This window comes from Cervus elaphus, chromosome X (genome assembly GCF_910594005.1).
Source record: "Cervus elaphus chromosome X, mCerEla1.1, whole genome shotgun sequence".
NCBI classification, from domain to species: domain Eukaryota; kingdom Metazoa; phylum Chordata; class Mammalia; order Artiodactyla; family Cervidae; genus Cervus; species Cervus elaphus.
In genome coordinates this window covers 99,047,171-99,067,013 of record NC_057848.1, presented here as the reverse complement: position 1 = coordinate 99,067,013, position 19,843 = coordinate 99,047,171, and the positions used below count along the sequence as shown (strand labels likewise).

The following is a 19,843-nucleotide window of genomic DNA, read 5'->3' as shown; positions in this document are numbered from 1 at the left end:
CTTAAAATATAAATGAGATAAGGCGTGAACTAAATTATCAGTGAACAGGTAACATCTAGTGGCTATTTGAGACAATAATTCTTTGCTGTTTTATAAACATCTTTATTCTTTACCTGTTTGCTATAACAGCAGCTTTTTTTAAAGTCGACTAAAAAAGCTAAGCATAAATACTTTTTCATTAGAGATTTAAAATATGATAAAGTACAAAGAAAAGCATTATAATGATTAGGGGAATGAGATTCAAGAAGAGTTTTATGACTGCTAATTCTTTGGGAGGACAGAGAGCCTTTTATCAAAAGGCATGAAGAAATTTCTGAGGAAAAATATAATCTTTAATTACTCAGAAAAGCATGAGACAAACCCTTTTTAAAAAGGCAGAAATCAAATGAACTAGGCTAAGTGGTTCTAAGCCAGAGGGATCCACATCACAATTTCTTGAGTTTTTTTTTTTTCCTAAAATTCACTCTACATAAGAATTATAAATTAGAATTTCCCAAGGTGAGGCCTCTAAGCAGGTGGATTATAGGAAAAGCTCCACAAGGAATTCTGTATGCACATTCCTCTAGTTAATAATGACCAATATAAGCTATGAATAAACAAAAAATCTGAAGCCCTTCAACACATTTTGAGAGATGGGGATCTAAAGGCAACAGAGCCTTTCAAATTTAGGTGAGCTGACTATTTGACCAGATTTTGGACAATAATATAAATTAAGAAAGTTAGTAGAAGTGTTAGAAAACTTAGTCAGTTGATGGACATTTTTAAGCAAATCAGACACATTCAGGCTTATATAAAATAAGTATTTGTCAATGCTTATTGTAGTATATCTATAGTAAGAGTTGGGCTATAAAGAAAGCTGAGTGCCGAAGAATTGATGCTTTTGAACTGCAGTGTTGGAAAAGACTCTTGAGAGTCCCTTGGACTGCAAGGGGATCCAACCAGTCCATCCTAAAGATCAGTCCTGGGTGTTCATTGGAAGGACTGATGTTGAAGCTGAAACTCCAATACTTTGGCCACCTCATGCGAAGAGCTGACTCATTGGAAAAGACCCTGATGCTGGGGAAGATTGAGGGCAGGAGGAGAAGGGGACGACAGAGGATGAGATGGTTGGATGGCATCCCCGACTCGATGGACATGGGTTTGGGTAGACTCCAGGAGCTGGTGATGGACAGGAAGGCCTGGCGTGCTGCGATTCATGGGGTCGCAAAGAGTCGGACACGACTGAGCGACTGAACTGAACCTATAGTATGTCTATCTGATAAAACTATTTCTTAGTACATTTTTCACTTGTACTGACCAAAAGCTTCCACTAGGAAGATGCATTTGGAAAAGGAGCAGTCAAAACCACTGTTTCTTAACCTCCTTGTACTACAGACCCCATCTCAGAATGTTTTTAAATGCATAAACAAAATACACAGTAATGTATGAGCTTTCCTAATTGTATTAATCAACAATATTTAACAACATATCTGATAAAGGGTATAATTTTGAAGTAGTAGTAAGTATAAATATTTCAAGATATCTGCAACTGCAGTGTGATATGAAAATATCTATGGTTTCTATTAGTGACAGAGTCTAAGGTACTGTTAAGCGTATAGTATTGTGGTTTGTTGCCTGCATTCATTATTGAAGAAGACATTCAATTCCAGTCAGAGGTTAATGAAAACAAAGACAAATTTCCCCTATCCAAGTTCATAGATCACATGAATTCTGTCCACAGACTCCCCTCCTCCAAAGGGATTCCAGGTTAAAAGTTTATGGAGAACTGTATTCTTGTCATGGGTAGTGATTATTTAAGATCTGGCTGTTTTTAAAATATACTTAGTGGTGAAGTTACATATAGATCTATCCCAGTTTATAAAACAGAAACTATTTCTGAAAAGGTAGCTGTAAAATAAATAAGTGTATATAAATCTATTTCTCACTTTTAACTAGAAACTAAATTCCTTTATGGCAAAAAGGTGTGTCTCTCAAATGTAAAAATAATCATTTCAAAATGAATCAGAATTTGAAAAATATTTAAAATAAAAAAATTGTGAAAAATATTTTTAGTGTATGTCACAAAATAAATATAAAAATTCTTCTTACCTACTTAACATACACAGGGTATTATATGTACCACTTTGTATCTATTATTCTGTTGAATACTAAAGTAATTTTGTGATATTTTGTGACTACTCTAACCCCCCTTTTACAGAAGAGCCAGGGTTTTGTGACATTTTGTGACATTTCTGCCTACTCTAACCCCCACTTTACAGAAAAGCCAGGGTTGTTGTATTGGGAGTCAGACAAAACTGGATTCAATCCTGGCTCCACTACTTATCACCTGGATGACACTGCTCAAGTTTTTTAACCTCTCTACATTAAAATGCCCAAATGTCATCTCTCTCATGGTGTTATTCTGAGATAATGCATGAAAATAATGTGACATCTTGCCTGGTACACAGTCAGCTTATCAAAATCACCATTGATCCACACTGCCAAATCCAGGTTCCATTCCCAATCTCTATCTTATATAATCCATCAGTAACTTCTAACAGAAATGGTCACTCCTTCCTCCCTGAAACAGTCTCTTTACTTGGCCTGTGGGATATCACTTATTCTTGGTTCTCTTACTTCACTGACTGGCTTTTTCTTTGCAGTCTTCTCTGCTATATTCTCCTAATACTCTTAACCTCAAAAAGTTGGAGGATCCAAAGGGCTCATTCCCTGGACATCTTTTCTGATGTTCTGGATGACCTCATATGTTCCCATAGTTTTAGATGCTATTTATAGCCTAGGAACATAAAATTTATAAATCAGCGAGGCGACTCCTGAACTCTAGATTCACATTTCTAACTGCTTACTCAGTATTTCTATTCAGATGTCTAGTTCAGTAAGTTCAGTTCAGTCACTCAGTCGTGTCTAACACTTTGCAACCCCATGAACTGTAGCACATCAGGCCTCCATGTTCGTCACCAACTCGCGGAGTTTACTCAAACTCATGTCCATTGAGTCAGCGCTGCCATCCAGCCATCTCATCCTCTGTCGTCCCCTTCTCCTCCTGCCACCAATCCCTCCCAGCATCAGGGCCTTTTCCAATGAGTCAGTTCTTCACATCAGTTGGCCAAAGTATTGGAGTTTCAGATTCAGCATCACTCCTTCCAATGAATGTTCAGGACTGATTTCCTTTAGGATGAACTGGTTGGATTTCCTTGCAGTCCAAAGAACTCTCAAGAGTCTTCTCCAACACCACAGTTCAAAAGCATCAATTCTCCAGCACTCAGCATTCTTTATAGTCCAACTCTCATACCAAGGAAACATTTTATGCAAAGATGGAATCAACAAAGGACAGAAATGGTAGGGACAAAACAGAAGCAGAAGATATTAAGAAGAGGTGGCAAGAATACACAGAACTGTACAAAAAAGATCTTCACGACCCAGATAATCACGATGGTGTGATCACTCACCTAGAGCCAGACATTCTGGAATGTGAAGTCAAGTGGGGCTTAGGAAGCATCACTACAAACAAAGCTAGTGGAGGTGATGGAATTCCAGTTGAGCTATTTCAAATCCTGAAAGATGATGCTGTGAAAGTGCTGCACTCAATATGCCAGCAAATTTGGACAACTCAGCAGTGGCCACAGGACTGGAAAAGGTCAGTTTTCACTCCAGTCCCAAAGAAAGGCAATGCCAAAGAATGCTCAAACTACCGCACAATTGCACTCATCTCACACGCTAGTAAAGTAATGCTTAAAATTCTCCAAATCAGGCTTCAGCAATACGTGAACCGTGAACTTCCAGATGTTCAAGCTGGTTTTAGAAAGTCAGAGGAACCAGAGATCAAATTGCCAACATTCACTGGATCATCGAAAAAGCAAGAGAGTTCCAGAAAAACATCTATTTCTGCTTTATTGGCTATACCAAAGCCTTTGACTGTGTGGATCACAGTAAACTGTGGAAAATTCTGAAAGAGATGGGAATACCAGAACACCTGACCTGCCTCCTGAGAAATCTGTATGCAGGTCAGGAAGCAACAGTTAGAACTAGGCATGGACCAACAGCCTGGTTCCAAATAGGAAAAGGAGTAAGTCAAGGCTATATATTGTCACCCTATTTATTTTAACTTATATGCAGAGTACATCATGAGAAATGCTGGGCTGGAGGAAGCACAAGCTGTAATCAAGATTGCCGGGAGAAACATCAATAACCTCAGATATGCAGGTGACATCACCCTTCTGGCAGAAAGTGAAGAAGAACTAAAGAGCCTCTTGATGAAAGTGAAAGAGGAGAGTGAAAAAGTTGGCTTAAAGCTCAACATTCAGAAAACTAAGATCATGGCATCTGGTCCCATCACATCATGACAAATATATGGGGAAGCAGTGGAAACAATGGCTGACTTTTTTTGGGGGGGCTCCAAAATCACTGCAGATGATGATTGAAGCCATGAAATTAAAAGAGGCTTACTCCTTGGAAGGAAAGTTATGACCAACCTAGACAGCATATTAAAAAGCAGAGACATTACTTTGCCAACAAAGGTCCGTCTAGTCAAGGCTATGGTTTTTCCAGTGGTCATGTATGGATGTGAGAGTTGGACTATAAAGAAAACTGAGTGCAGCAGAATTGATGCTTTTGAACTATGGTGTTGGAGAAGACTCTTGAGAGTCCCTTGGACTGCAAGGAGATCCAACCAGTCCATCCTAAAGGAGATCAGTCCTGGGTGTTCATTGGAAGGACTGATGCTGAAGCCGAAACTCCAATACTTTGGCCACCTGATGCAAAGAGCTGACTCATTTGAGAAGACCCTGATGCTGGGAAAGATTGTGGGCAGGAGGAGAAGGGGACGACAGAGGATGAGATGGTTGGATGGCATCACTGACTTGATGGACAAGGGTTTGGGTGGACTCCAGGAGTTGGTGATGGACAGGGAGGCCTAGCATGCTGCGGTTCATGGGGTCGCAAAGAGTCGGACGTGACTGAGCGACTGAACTGAACTCACATCCATACATAACTACAAAAATACAAAACTATGGTTTTGATTAGTTTTGACTAGATGTACCTTTGTTGGTAAAGTAATGTCTCTGCTTTTAATTTGCTGTCTGTGTTGGTCATAGCTTTTCTTCCAAGGAACATGTGTCTTTTAATTTCATGGCTGCAGTTGTTTTGGAGCCCAAGAAAACAAAGTCTATCACTGTTTCCATTGTTTCCCCATCTATTTGCCATGAAGTGATGTCTAGTTAGCAATTCAAATATAGCACACCTAAAACTTAACACTTCATTTACCTTCTCCCAAACATGTTTCTGGGGCTTCCCTGATGGCTCAGTGGTCAAGAACCTGTCTGCCAATGCACAAGATGGAAGTTCAATTCCTGATCTGGGGAGATTCCCTGGAGAAGGAAATGGTAACCTACTCCAGTATTCTTGCCTGAGAAATTCCATGGACAGAGGAACCTGGTGGGCTACAGTTCATGAGGTTGCAAAGAGTCGGACATGACTGATTGACTGAATGACAACAACAACAAAACATGTTTCTATATTTCCCCCATCTCAGTAAATGTCAACTCCATTCTTTTAGTTTCTCAAATTAAAGAGTATCCCTCACACAACATACTGAATCCATTTTGGAAATCCTATCCTTAAGTTATCCAGAATTCAATACCTTTTCACCACCTCCACTGCCCTAATAAAAGCCATTACCATTTCCCTCCTGGGGTACTGCAGTCTTCTCTGCTATAATAGCTTCCTAACTGGTCTCCCTACTTCTATGCTTGTTTCCCTACACTCTCTTCTACACATAGCCAAGAGTAACCTTTTAAAAAAACACAATATCATGTTACACTTCTGCTCAAAACTGTCCAGTGACTTCTCATCTCTTAGAATAAAAGAGAAAAACTTTCTTATGACCTTGTGTGGCCTAGCATTCCACTGTTTTCTGATCATGACTTCTATCACTCTCATTGTATCCACCATCAGCACATCTTGCTAACTCTGTTCCAGCCATATTGGCCATTTTATGGCTCCTCAGACATACCTAAGGTCTGTTACACTTGCAACCTGCTCTTTCAGTAAGGCATTTCCCTCAGATAGCTACAGGGCTCATACCTGCACCTCCTTTGGTTCTTTGCTCAAATATGGAAGGCTTTCTTTCCCTGACCACCCTGTTTTAAATTGCAGATCACCCAATCTCTCCATATGTCTCTCCACTCTGTTTTATTTTTCTGCATACCACCATCTGACATACTGTTTACTTAACTTATTGTCTCTTTCACCCAACTTGAATGTTAGGTCCATGTTGGTAGAGATTTTTATCTGTTTTGCTCATTGATGTGTTCCTCACATTAACAAGAAGTTTGTTAAATGAATGACTAATTTTTTTTTCATTTTAATACTTTATCAGGTGCTACACAGTTTATGCCTGACCCCAAGCTCATGGATCACGGGCAGTCCCATCCAGAAGATATAGATATGTACAGCACTAGAAGCTGAAATAGTCTGCATAGAGAACTACAAGATGTGTGAAGTTTCAAATAATGGTGAAAAAGATGGTGTAATGGGTAACTGATGCATAGGGTATAAATTAAACCAAGTTTTCCCCTTACATCTTCTAATGTACAGTTTGACAAATCACATAAGTGACTAAAAAACTGAATACAATCCAAACAACATTAAATGATCAATGAGGAGGCAGAGGTAAAAGTATTAGGATGCATTTGGTGACTTTAAGTGTGTTTATAAAAAAAATATGTGTGTATATATAAATATATATACATATACACATATATATTTGCTGTAGCTTTTCTGAATTAATATCAGCTAAATTAGAATGGTGTGTGGAAGGATGTGTTCCCTCCCTCATTTGTTTTGCATTTCCCAGAGATGTAATAAAATATACATATTTTATGACATGGGCTTGGCTTTGTCTCTTTGTTTAATGCTAACTCCTCTTAGATGTCCAAAAATTAGTCTGTTTGAGAGGACTATGTGCTACATGGGACCCCTCAGTGCTACTTAGCATTCTTTCTACTGATTCCTGGGTAGTTTCCTATTCTGGTCTCCAGAAGAGGTTTTACAGACCTCTTATTCTGAAGTCTCCTATACCAGCCAAAGATGACTATGTCTCCTATTACACAGAGGGAAAAATAAGTTATTAGACATAGTCTTTCCCAACTTCTTCCCATCTATCTTCAAGACTTATCTCTTTTCAGCCATACATCCCCCTTTTCTAAAGCTGATGCTTCTATTTGTGTTCCTGATCTCCTTCCCATCTTTTCTAGTACCATATTCCATCCTGTTTAATTTTCAGTCTTTTGTTTCTCTTTTAACTGATTTCTTTTTCTCAGTCTCTAACAGCTTCATAGCCTCTTTATCCAAAAACAACAGTAGCAAAACCCTTTCCCTAACTCCCTCTTCCTCTTGAGCTATCTTTTCTTTCTCCTTCCTATGATTTCCAGACTTTATAAAACAGTAATTAATGTCACTTTCTTATGTCCTCAATTTCAATTCCTCTATAACTTGCTACACCTTGGCCTCTATGTTGTTGTTGTTCAGTCTCTAGGTTATATCTGACTCTGTGCGACCCCATAGACTGTAGCACACCAGATCTCCCAGAGTTTGCTTCACTATCTCCCAGAGTTTGCTCAAATTTATGTTCATTGAGTTAGTGATGCTATTGAATAATCTCATCCTCTGTACCTACTTGAATTTTCTGTAATGATTGACTCGTAACTACTCCCTCCTGAAATTCAGTCCTCATTTTAGTGTTATTCCTGCTTCTCTTGTTACTCATTCTTCTCTTGCTCTGAATCCCTTACATGCTCAGGCGCCTCAATTTGCATTTCTTGTCTTTTCTCACTCTGTGCTCTCTCATTTCCATTCAACATACTCACTGACTTCAAGCATCATTTATATGTCCTTATTATTTATATTTCCATATTTCTCCAGAAGTGTGTACCTATATAATTATTACTCATATCTATCTTATATCCAATATGTGCATGTGTGCTAAGTTGCTTCAGTCATGTCTGACTCTTTGCGACCCTATGGACTGTAGCCCAGAGGGATTCTCCAGAAACCCTGGGGTTCTTCTGGCAAGAATACTGGAGTGAGTTGCCAGGCCCTCCTCCAGGGGTTCTTCCCAACCCAGGGATCAAACCCACATCTCTTCCATCTCCTGCATTGGCAGGCAGGTTCTTTTACCACTAGCACCACCTGGAAAGCCCTGTATATCCCATAGAGATTCTCAATATCAATAGTTGTTCAGTCACTTAGTCATATCCAACTCGTTGTGACCCCATGGACTGCAACACTCCGGGCCTCTTTGTCCTTCACCATCTCCCAGAGCCTGCTCAAACTCCTGTCCATTGAGTCATTGATGCCATCCAGCCATCTTATCCTCTGTCATCCCTTTCTCCTCCTGTCTTCAATCTTTTCCAGCATCAGCATCTTTTCTAATGAGCTGGCTCTTCACATTAGGTGGCCAAAGTATTGGAGCTTCAGAATTAGTCCCTCCAATGAACATTTAGGGTCGATTTCCTTTAGGATGGACTGGTTGGATCTCCTTGCAGTCCAAGAGACTCTCAAGAGTCTTCTCCAACACCATAGTTCAAAAGCATCAATTCTTAGGCACTCAGTCTTCTTTATAGTCCAACCCTCACATCCATACATGACTACTGGAAAAACTATAGCTTTGACTAGATGGACCTTTGTCAGCAAAGTGATGTCTCTGCTTTTTAATAGGCAAGATCCTTCTGCACTGAGAGAAACCTGGATTCGATCCCTAGGTTGGGAAGATCCTATGGAGGCAGGCATGGCAACCCACTCCAGTATTCTTACCTGAAGAATCCACATAGATAGAGGAGGCTGGAAAGCTATAGTCCATGAGGTTGCAAACAGTTGGACATGACTGAGTGACTAATCACAGCACAGCACAGGTTTGTCATAGCTTTTCTTCCAAGGAGCAAGCATCTGTTAATTGCATGGCTGCAGTGATTTTGGAGCCCAAGAAAACAAAGTCTGTCACTGTTTCCATTGTTTCCCCATCTATTTGCCATGAACTCATGGGACCAGATGCCATGATCTTGGTTTTCTGAATGTTGGGTTTTAAGCCAGCTCTTTTACTCTCACCTTCATCAGGATGCTGTTTAGTTCCTCTTGGCTTTCTGCCATTAGGATGGTGTCATCTGCATATATGAGGTTATTGATATTTCTCCCTGCAATCTTGATTCTAGCTTATGCTTCATCTAGCCTGGCATTTCACATGATGTACTCTGCATATAAGTTAAATAAGCAGGGTGACAATATACAGCCTTGACATACTCTTTTCCCAATTTGGAACCAGTCTGTTGTTCCACATCTGGTTCTAACTGTTGCTTCTTGACCTGCATACAGGTTTCTCAGGAGGTCAGGCTCTTCTGTCCATGGGATTCTTCAGGCATGAATACTGGAGTGGGTTGTCATTCCCTCCTCCAGTGGATTGAACCCAGGTCTACCTGCATCTTCTACATTGGCAGGTGAATTCTTTACCACTGAGCCACCTGGGAAGTCCCAATATCAAAAGACCTAAAATTAAATTGTCTCTATATCTCTCTCACTTCTTTGTTTCTCAAATCAATTCTACTTTCTCTAATCCTTACTCTCATTCAGGTCTTCATCATCACTTTCCTGGATTATATTATTATATATGCTTCTGGTCAATCTGCTTGCCATCAGTCTTGCTTTCTGTCACTTAACATTGCATCCTGCTTATAAGTAACAGTAAACCAGTTAACTATAGCTGCTTAAATAAATGAGTCTGTTTAAAGTCTGGAATTGGTCCGTACAGAGTTGGTATAGTGACTCATTGGTGTCATCAAGGATCTAGACATATTTCTCTTTCTACTATACTCTTTAGCATGTTGATTTGTCACCTCATGATCACAAAATGGCTCCTATACCTCTGGGAAACACACACACATTCAAAATAGGAAAAGGGGTTACAAAAAGCTGTACCAGATGCTTCTGACTCCCTCTTATCAGAGAATTAAATGATTTCTTAGAGTCCCTCTCGAAAGACTTCTGTCTATATCTTAACCAAAATTTGTCTTATAAGTCATATTTAAGATTGGCAAATAACATTTTTGTCTATGAAGAGAAAGGCAAGTGGTAAGGAATTTGGAATGGTGTTGAGTTTAAGTTAATATATAGTGTCTGCTACCCATCTACCAGATTATTATGACATAATTGTCTTCCTGAGATCTTCAGTGACTCAACAGTGTCTACAGGATCAAATCAAGACCCATTAGTATGACATACAAGGCCTTCATATATGATCCCAGCTAAACTTTAACCCTTCCTTCCCTCTCCCCAGCCACCCTACTATTAAGTATATTATATTGGGTTGGCCAAAAAGTTCATTTGGGTTTTTCCATAACACTGTACAGAAAAACTTGAACAAACTTTTTGGCCCGCCCAGTATGTTATCTATAATACCACTTGCTTCATAAACATGCTTTGCTCTCTTATTACCTCTTTCTCTGCCTATGCTAGTGTCTCAGAATTGTTTTTGTCTCGTCACACTTCATTCCAACTTCCTACTTATTCTTCAAACCCATCTTTTCTCAGTTCCCCAAGGTAGGATTTAGATACTCTCCTGTACATTCTCTTACATTTGGTACTTATGGCTGTGATAGCCCACATAATTTATTATAAAACTAAAACTAGATTAGTATTTTTTTTTTCATTTACAAGGTTCCTTGTGGTATAACTGAATCATCTTTGTATAGCTTTTTTAATGGGCTTTCCAGGTAGCTTAAATGGTAAAGGATCGGCCTGCAATGCAGGAGACCTGGGTTCGATCCCTGGGTTGGGAAGATCCCCTGGAGAAGGGCATGGCAACTTGCCCACTTCGGTATTCTTGCCTGGAGAATTCCACAAACAGAGGAGCCTGATGGGCTACAGTCCAGAAGGTCGCAAAGAGGTGGACACAACTGAGCAACTTTCACCTTCACTTCATAGCTTTTATACCCATAATACCTGGTACGTAGTAGGAACTCACATGCTGGTTGTAATTAGGGTAAAAAAATAATTATAATTCTATCAAAAGACTTATATCCTACTAGAAAGGATAGAAACATACACAGATACAGTGTGCTATGTAATATCTTCCCTAAGATAGTTACAACAAAAGTTGGTTTCTCAGAGATGGAATTTAGTTCCAAGATAAAGACAGAGATGGAATGTAGTTCTGAGATGAAGTCAAGGCAGTGGTCCTTGATCTACTCAAGGTGGGAAAGCAGTTCATTTACTAGTTATTTATAGGTAAGCTTTTCATAACTTAGCTTTAGTATTTTATACTTTTTTTTTTTTACCTCAAATCTGTTTGTGAGCAAATGTACAATATTTCATCAAATCCAAGACCTCTAAAGGAAAAGTGCTGCCAGTTGATCATAATACTTATCCAAATTTCAGATGTGTTACAATATGAAAATATAAGCATTTGAAATTTCATAGGATACAGTAAGTAAAAAAATAAATATCCTAAAGTCAAGTATAAGTTATTTTTGAATTATCTGCTCTTTTGGGTTATCAGCTTTTCTACTAACCATTAGTATGTTAATATGGATAATGGCAAGTTGTATCTACAAAATCTGTTTCAAAGATCAGCTGAAACCAGAGTTGTTCACTTGCTGTATTATACGACAGTCAAACTGCTGTTGGACTCAGGCGACATTCAGATGTTGGAGCCTATATTGGGACAAGTTGTTACATTCAGATGTTTGAGCCTATATTGGGACAAGTGATAAGTCACCTTTCACTTTTCCCCTGCCATGTCCATGAGTTCTTCTCTGTTAAACCTGAACAGATGCCAGCCCTCCTCGGAAGAAAGGTCTAAAGCCCCTCGACGAGTGTAGTAGTCGATAGAAGCCTGGTTCCAAATGACGACAAGAAAGTGCATGCAGTTACACTGGCTTCTGATGGCTATCTGTTTAAAAACAAACAGGTATTACTTTTATTTGAAAGTATAATCTTCATTGTCACATTTATTTTATGGAAGATCTACTATATGCAAGGCACTGTGTGTGTGTAAAATACTTCCAAATAATAATGCAATATTTATCGCTTGGAGTTCTCTAAATCTGTAAAAAGAAAAAAAGTCCCTTAGATCTACTATATGCAAGGCACTGTGTGTGTGTAAAATACTTCCAAATAATAATGCAATATTTATCGCTTGGAGTTCTCTAAATCTGTAAAAAGAAAAAAAGTCCCTTTCTTTAGAAGTCCAAAACAAACTTGCAAAATCTACTCACTGGTTTTTCTATAAATCTAATTCAGTTTTTTTCTTTATTCTACAGAAAAAGTTTACTTATATGTATTTCCAAAATGCAAAAGAATCTTTTTATACTGTTCTCATGTTCATACTGTAGACACATTTTATGGGTAAATTGCCTTCTAATCTCCCTTTTACTTGCTTCTGCTTTGTAGCAAATAGGTATATAATGTGGTTGTGGATTATATCAACTTTTAAACATAAGTCAAACAAGAGCTGTATCAATATCTTAATTTGAAAACCAGTTTAATTGGAATAAAAGATTAAGTATATTTTGAGATTATGTTCCAATGTTAAGATAAAGCATCTAATTTATGCAATGTTAAATAATAACATTTGATGAAGAAAAGGATAACATATGGAATAACAATACTAACTGCAATATATACCTGACTTAGCCTCTTCAGCATTTCAGCTCCAATACCTAGACCTTTTAAATAGATAATACAAAATGAAAAAACATAAGTTGAAAAATTCCACTTAACAATTTGTTTGCTTTAGTTTAAACCCTGTTATCTGATTGTTACATGTTCATAATAGCTTGTGTTGAAATTCAGCTCATGAATGTTTTTCATATCTCTTTTTCCAAATTGGAATATGGTTCCAAAGGTAATGGAAAAGACTTTGGATTTATTTTAAAGAACAGTGAAGAGGAAATGAGCCCTTGTCACTCTCATCTTATCACGGAATATATTCCTTATTCATTTTAGACAAATCAACACAAAATGTAAAAGCATGTTTTAGAGGTAAAAGTGTAGCTTTTAAAAAAAGAAACAGAACAAAAAAAGATAAAAGTATAGTTTTGATAACTTGGTTTATTCAAGCCTTGATGGGAACTAGTAAATCTTTTCTAATCTGTGATTGAGTCTTCACCATACCATATGCAAGGATAACTAGGATAGTGATCAGTCTCATGAAATAGGAATTAGTTACATAAATTAACTTAAACACCATATTTATACTAAAACTCCTTAAAATATACAATTTTAATTTTTAAAATATAAGTAATACTATGTGTTACCTGACCTCGGTAAGCTTGTATGACATAAAAGTCCTCTAGGTAAAGTAACTTGCCAATCCAGGGGTCATATGTAAAGTAGTACATGGCAAATCCAACAGTCACTTTACCTAGGAAGAGGAAAGAGGGGGTATAAAGAAGTTAATACATTGAATCTTACAATGTTCTTTCCTCCAAAATGGAATATCTTTGTGTTTATTTTTATCTATTAAAGTAATAAAAGCTTGCTGGACAAAATTTTAAATAATACAGAAATGTATAATAAAGAGGGTTTAAGTCCTTATAATACAACATTGAAGAGATAACCCATCTTTTAACAGTGTGGAGTATATTCTTCCTAATTTTTTTCTGTGCATATACAAACATAAATGCATGTGTGTTGTGTGCTAAGTCACTTCAGTTTTGTCCAACTCTTTGCGACGCCATGGACTGTAGCCCACCAGGCTCCTCTGTCCATGGGATTCTCCAAGCAAGAATACTGGAGTGGGTTGTCATATCCTTCTCCAGGGGATCTTCCTGACCCAGGATTGAACCCATTTCTCATGTCTCATGCATTGGCAGGATGGTTCTTTACCACTAGTGCCACCTGCGAAGTCCAACATAAATGCATACCACACATTTTCTCTGTCAGAAAACAAGACTTAGTTTATGTACTTACACTCGTCTCCTTGGCTTAAGAGTAACTGTATGCTATCAAACTGTACTTTGTTTTCAGGGTAGAGAAAATATACTCCTGATTGAATTGAAAAATGGAAGTTTATTTTACCTGATGGTTTTTGATGATTGTGTACTTCTGCAATCAGACAGTAGAAAAGGGGATTGTCCCCAAAGCCATCCCTGAGTAAATCTGAAATATCAATTCACATAAAATATATTAGAAAGTTTATCATACATTGATATGAATCAGCCATAGATTTACACTTATTCCCCATCCCGATCCCCCCTCCCACCTCCCTCTCCACCCGATTCCTCTGGGTCTTCCCAGTGCACCAGGCCCGAGCACTTGTCTCATGCATCCCACCTGGGCTGGTGATCTGTTTCACCATAGATAGTATACATGCTGTTCTTTTGAAACATCCCACCCTCACCTTCTCCCACAGAGTTCAAAAGTCTGTTCTGTATTTCTGTGTCTCTTTTTCTGTTTTGCATATAGGGTTATTGTTACCATCTTTCTAAATTCCATATATATGTGTTAGTATGCTGTAATGTTCTTTATCTTTCTGGCTTATCAATGTATGACAAAACCCACTGAAATGTTGTGAAGTAATTAGCCTCCAACTAATAAAAAAATTAAAAAAAAAAAACAAAAAGAAAAAAAAATATATTAGAAAGTTTAAAGAGAAGGAAGATAGTGTAGTTGGCAATCCCAGAATTCCTTTGTTTATTTTAATACCTGTACTTGTAGCTTCCAGAGGACAGCTTGACTGATAAATTTCAGTTAATTTTGGTGAAATTCAGCCATCAGCCTAGTGGTGGCTTCCAACTGCCCCCACCCACTCGATCATCAACAAACACTTTTAAACAACTGTCTTAAATGTGCTCAAAGAACTAAGGGGAGACATGCACACAGGAAAAATATGTATAAACAAAGTAGAGATACCAATAAAGAAATAGAAATTATAAAAAATAATCCCCACCAAAAAATTCTGAAGCTGAAAAGTGTAATAAAAGTGTACTGCAGGGGTTCAAAATCCAAATTTCTAAGCAAGCTGAAAAAAGAATCAGTGAACTTAAAGACAGGATAATTAAAATTATCAAGTCTGAGGAACAAGAAAAGTAAAAAGCCTAAGATATCTGTGGAACACCATCAAGCAGACCAACATATGTATTATGGAACTCTCAGAAGAAGAGAGAAAGTAAGGAAAAAGGAACATTTGAATAATGACTGAAAACTTCCAAAATGGATGCAGTACATCATTTTACAAATCCAAGTTCAACAAACTCCAAGTAGTATAAGCCCCAAAAGATCAATACCAAGACACATAATTAAAGAGAAAATCTTCAAAGCAGCAAGACAGAAATAACTTGTCACATACAATGGCTCCTCAATAGGATTATCATCTGATTTCTCATCAGAAACCTTGGCAGCCAGTACAGAGGACAGGGGAGAAGAGGAAGAGTGCAGAAACTTAACCAAGAATTCTATATCCACCAAAAAATCCTTCAAAAATGAGGGAGAAATTAAGATATCCCCAGTTCTCCCCGAAACTCAAAAAAAAAAAAAAAAAAGCTGAGGAAATTCATTATCACTAGGTCTGCCCTGCACAAAATGGAGTCCTTCAGGTTGAAATGGAAGGAAAATAGGCAATACTCAAAGCAATATGAAGAAATAAAGATAATGGTGCCTAGTTAAAGGTAAATATATGGGCAATTATAAAAAAAACTAGTGTCACTTTAAATTTATTTATAGTTCTACTTTTTATTTTCTACATGATTTAAAAGACAGTGCATAAAATTAGTCATTAATGTTTGTTCTTGGACACACAATGTATAAAGATGTAATCTGTGACATCAATGATGTAAAAAGGGGGAATGGAGATATATAAGGGAAGAGTTTTTGTATGCTATTGACATTAAGCTAATATAAATTCAAATTTTACTGTTACAACTTTTGGATGTTATTGAGTTGGCCAAAAGCTCATTTGAGTTTTTCCATAAAACCTGAACAAATATTTTTGGCCAACCTAATAAATGTAGTCCCCGTGATAACATCAAAGAAAATATCTATAGAATATACACCTAAGGAAATGAGAAGGGAATCAAAACATTTTACTGCAAAAATAAAAAGAAGGTAGAAATGTGGAAATGAAGGACAGAAAACTACATAGAATACAAATGGGAAAATGTCAGAAGTCCCTCCTTGTTGGTAATTACTTTAAATATAAGTGGATTAAATGCCCTAATCAAAAGACAGAGATTAGCAGAATGGATTAAAAAAAAAAAGCATGATCCAACTATATGCTATCTATAAGAGACACTGACTATTTTTTTTTTTTTGACACTGACTATTAAAAAGGTCATGTCCAACTCTTTGTGACCCCATGGGCTTTAGCCCACCAGGCTCCTCTGTCCATGGAATTCTCCAGGCAAGAATACTGGAGTGGGTTGCCATTTCCTTCTCCAGGGGATGTTCCCAACCCAGGGATCAAACCCGGCTCTCCCACAATGCAGGCAGACTCTTTACCAACTGGGCCACCAGGGAAACCCTTATAAGAGACTCACTTTAGATTAAAAAAAAAACAAGAATATATAGTATTGATTGCTGTTGTTGTATGGCAGGAATCAACACAACATTGTAAAGCAGTTGTCCTCCAATTAAAAATAAATTTCTAGATTCCATATATATGCATTTATATGCAATATTTGTCTTTCTGGCTTACTTCACTCTGTATAATAGGCTCTATGCAGGGAACCCAAAGCTGGTGCTCTGTGATAACCTGGAGGGATGGTGTGGAGAAGGAGGAGGGAGAGGGACTCAAGAGGGAGGCATCACATATATGCCTATGGCTGATTCATGTTGATATATGGCATAAGCCATCACAATAGTGTAAATTAATTATCCACCAATTAAAATATTTTTTAAAAGAAAAACAATTTTAATAAGCACAAGAAGGTTGATAGTGAAATGATGGAAAAAGACATTTCATGCAAATAGTAATCTAAAGAAAGCTGGAGTGGCTGTACTAATATAACACAAAATAGACTTTAAGTGGAAAACTGTTACAGGGGAGAGGATATTAAATAGTGATAGAAGGTTCAATTCAGCAAGAAGATATAACATTTATAAACATTTATGCACCAAACATCAGAGCTCCCAAATATATGAAGCAAATATTGAGAGAATTGAAGATAGAGACTGCTCTAAAATAATAGGTCTCTAAAATAATAGTAGGGAACTTCATGACATCAATTTCAATAATGTACTGAACAACCAGAACAATGATAAATACATTAATATTGATAGATTATATGAACAAAACTGGACCCCTAACAGAAAGCGCACCCCACCCAAAAACATAATACACATTTTTCTTGAACTTTCTCTAGGATAGACCATATGTTAGGCCAAAAAGCAAGTGTTAATACATTTTGAAAGATCAAAACCATACAGAGTATCTTTTCCAATCACAATAGATTGAAACTAGAAATCAACAGAAGGAAACTAGGAAATTCACAAATATGTGGAAATTAACAATGCACTCAAAAAACTAGTGGCTCAAAGTAGAAGTAAAAAGAGAAATTAGAAAAAAGAGATGAATGAGAAGGAAAACACAACATATAAAACTTATGATCATTACAGTATACTAACACATATATATGAAATTTAGAAAGATGGTAATGATAACCCTATATGCAAAACAGAAAGAGAGGCACAGATGTACAGAACAGACTTTTGGACTCTGTGGGAGAAGGCGAGGGTGGGATGTTTCAAGAGAACAGCATCGAAACATGTATATTATCTAGGGTGAAACAGATCACCAGCCTAGGTTGGATGCACGAGACAAGTGCTCAGATCTGGTGCACTGGGAAGACCCAGAGGGATCGGGTAGAGAGGGAAGTGGGAGGGGGGATCAGGATGGGGAATACATGTAAATCCATGGCTGATTCATGTCAATGTATGACAAAAACCACTACAACATTGTAAAGTAATTAGCCTTCAACTAATAAAAATAAATGAAAAAAAAAAAACTTATGAGATGCAGTGAAAGAAGTGCTCAGAGGAGAACTTATAGTTGGAAATGCCAACATTAAAGAAAAAAAGAAAAGAAAGGCCTCAAGCAATAATTAATCTAACACCTTAGGAACCAGAACTAGCAGAAAGAAGGCAATAAAGATTAGAAAGGAGATTAAGCTAAGTAGAAGATAGAAATGCAATAGAGAAAATCAATGGAACCAAAAATTGGTTATTTGAAAAGGTCAACAAATTTATAGGTAGATTGACAAAGAAGGAAAAAAAAAGCCAAGTAATTAAAATCCACTGACCTTACAGAGATAAAAAAATATTATAAGTACTGTGAATTGTACACCAACAAATTAGATAGCCAAAAAGAACAGATTCCTTGAAACTTATGAATTCAAGAAGAAATAAAATCTAAGCAGCGCTATAACAAGAGTTTGAATCAATAATAATAAAAAATCTCCCAACAAAGCAAAGTCAGGGACCACCAGATGGTTTCACTGGAGAATTCTACCAAACATTTAGAGAATTAACACCAATCCTTCTCAAACTCTTTCCCAAAAATTGAAGAGGAGGGAACTTTTTATAACTCATTTTATTAAGTCAGCATTATTCTGATACCAAATACAGAAAAAGACATCACAAGAAAATCAAAGACCAATATCCCTTATTAATACAGATGCAAAAGTACTCAACAAAATATTAATAGCAAATTGAACCCAACAGTATATTAATAGGATCATTCACTATGACCAAGTGTGATTCATCCTAGGGATGAAAGGATGGTTCAATATAAGGAAATCAATTGTGTTAACAGAACAAAGGGGGGAAAAAGAACACAGAACCATCTCAATTGTTACAGAAAAGGCAACTGACAGGATGTACACTCTCAACTTTGCTATTCAACATTGTACTGGAAGTTATAGCTAGAGCTATTATACAATAAAAAGAAATAAAAGCCATCCAAATTAGAAAGGAAGAGGTAAAATGACCTGTATCTAGGCAAGAATACTGGAGTGATTTGCCACACCTTTCTCCAAGGGATCATCTCATGTTCCCTGCATTGTCAGGCAAGTTCTTTATCACTACTACCACCTGGGAAGCCCTTATTTTCTGATGACATAAGCCTATTTATAGACAATCCCAAAGAATCCAAAAGAAAGCTACTAACACAAATTCAGCAAAGTTGCAGGCTACAAGATCAACAAACATAAATCAGTTGTATTGTTATACACCAGCAAAGAACAAACCAAAAAATCAATTAAAAAAGCAATTCCATTTACAACCGCCCCTAAAAAATAACTAAATACCTAGGAATAAATGTACCCAAGGAGGTGAAATACATACAAAAAACTATAAAACATTGCTGAAAGAAATTAAAGATCTAAAAAAATTAAAAGTTATCCTGTGTTCACAGATAAGACTTAATATTGTTAAGATGTCAGTATTATCCAAAGTGATCTGAAGATTCACTGCCATCCCAATAAAAATTCTAACATCCTCTTTCACAGGAGTGATGAAACTGATCCTCAGATTCATTTGGAATCCCATGTGTGTAATTTTATTTAGGTCAAGACTTCACTTGACCGAAGATGGGGTTACATCCTGATAAACTCATCATAAGTGGAAAATATCATAAATCAAAAATGTATTTAATATACCCAAACTATTGAGCATCATAGTTTAGCCTAAACCTAAACCTACCTTAAACCTGGGGTTTTCCTGGTAGCTCAGCTGGTAAAGAGTCCACCTGCAATGCAGCAGACCCCACTTCAATTCCTGGGTTGGGAAGATCCACTAGAAAAGGGATAGGTTACCCACTCCAGTATTCTTGGGCTTCCCTGGTGGCTCAGCTGATAAAGAA

At 37.2% G+C, this 19,843-nt stretch overlaps 2 protein-coding genes across 3 annotated transcripts in view; one reads left to right on the top strand and one right to left on the bottom strand.

Annotated features, from left to right (window-relative positions):
* Window positions 1-6,884, top strand: part of APOOL (apolipoprotein O like) — a 99,094-nt gene extending 92,210 nt beyond the window's left edge. For both annotated transcript variants that reach the window (XM_043896462.1, XM_043896464.1), the window contains exon 9: window positions 6,377-6,884. In XM_043896462.1, the coding sequence (XP_043752397.1) occupies window positions 6,377-6,465 (89 nt within the window). In that variant the 3' untranslated portion in view covers window positions 6,466-6,884. The remainder of the gene's footprint in view (window positions 1-6,376) is intronic.
* Window positions 6,885-11,531: 4,647 nt separating this feature from the next.
* The window catches only part of SATL1 (spermidine/spermine N1-acetyl transferase like 1), a 29,708-nt gene continuing 21,396 nt past the window's right edge, over window positions 11,532-19,843 (bottom strand). Inside the window, exons 4-7 of the mRNA XM_043897412.1 lie at window positions 14,068-14,148; window positions 13,310-13,411; window positions 12,673-12,713; window positions 11,532-11,938 (exon numbers count right to left, since the gene is read on the bottom strand). Of these exons, the coding sequence (XP_043753347.1) occupies window positions 11,768-11,938; window positions 12,673-12,713; window positions 13,310-13,411; window positions 14,068-14,148 (395 nt within the window). The 3' untranslated portion in view covers window positions 11,532-11,767. The remainder of the gene's footprint in view (window positions 11,939-12,672; window positions 12,714-13,309; window positions 13,412-14,067; window positions 14,149-19,843) is intronic.